This window comes from Fukomys damarensis, unplaced genomic scaffold, assembly GCF_012274545.1.
Source record: "Fukomys damarensis isolate Sample0158 unplaced genomic scaffold, DMR_v1.0_HiC HiC_scaffold_17, whole genome shotgun sequence".
Lineage (NCBI taxonomy): Eukaryota > Metazoa > Chordata > Mammalia > Rodentia > Bathyergidae > Fukomys > Fukomys damarensis.
Genome location: NW_022900929.1, coordinates 33,816,343 through 33,817,278, shown reverse-complemented (window position 1 = coordinate 33,817,278; position 936 = coordinate 33,816,343). Strand labels below are relative to the sequence as shown.

General features: G+C 61.9%; 1 protein-coding gene across 7 annotated transcripts in view; it reads left to right on the top strand.

The window, feature by feature from the left end:
- Positions 1–690: 690 nt before the first annotated feature.
- Positions 691–936, top strand: part of Stard9 (StAR related lipid transfer domain containing 9) — a 117,565-nt gene continuing 117,319 nt past the window's right edge. For all 7 annotated transcript variants that reach the window (XR_780389.3, XM_010624791.3, XM_010624793.2 and 4 more), the window contains exon 1: positions 691–880. Coding sequence is in view for 6 of the 7 variants with exons in the window: in XM_010624791.3 (XP_010623093.1) it covers positions 834–880 (47 nt within the window). In the remaining variant the exon portion in view is untranslated. The remainder of the gene's footprint in view (positions 881–936) is intronic.

Here is a 936-nt window from a genome sequence, read left to right as displayed (position 1 = left end):
GTGTGGTAGCACCTGTAATCCCAGCACCGAGGCAGGAGGGTCACTGATTTGCGATTTTTTTTGGGGGGGTGGGTACCTGGGACTGAACTCAGGACCTCTAGCTTGCGAGGCGGAGGCGGGCGCGGTGCAACTGAGCTAAATCCCCCACACCCAGCAGGAGGATCACTGAGAGTTCGAGGAAACCTGGGCCACAAAATCAGTTGATTCAAGGCCAGCCTGAACTACATAGTGAGACCCTGTCTCAAAAAAAACCCCAAAAAACAAAAAACAAACTTTCGGACATTAACCAAAATTTAACGGATTTACTTGCCTATATCTTAAAAGAACACAAAGCCTAGCCGGGAAAAACAAGCTCAGCGCGGAAGAGCATTCTGCGGAGAGAGGCAGGACGAGCGTCTGCCCGCCCACCGAGCTGTGGGTTGGCCGAGGCTCGGGGTTTCGCCCATATGGGTATGGGCTGGAGTCTGGGCAGGGCGTGCCAGAAGGCCTGTGGGGCGGAGCAAACGAGGGTGGGTGGAACGTCCTCCCGCCCTCCGGCTTCAGGATTGGCCGAAACTCAGCCGGGACCGCCCCACCCCCGGGGCCGCGGCAAGAGCAGGAGGGAGGTGTGGCGAGCCCAGGCGTGTGCTCCAGCCCATCTTGCTGATTGGCCAAGGCTCGACAGACCCGCCCCTATTTGGCAGCCGCGCGGACTGGGCGGGGCGCCGCGAGAGGCTCCGGCTGAGCTCTGACTAGCGGGCGGGCGTGGCGGATGACGGCAGCGGCTGTACTAGTTGCTGGGGTCGGGGATGCAGCGGCTGAATCGCCCTGTCGCTCTTGGGTGTGGCTGAAGGATGGCGAACGTGCGGGTGGCCGTGAGGGTGCGTCCCCTCAGCAAGAGGTGAGCGTGAGGGGGCCCCTGAGGCGCGAGGGAGCGGAAGGGACGCGGGCACCTTC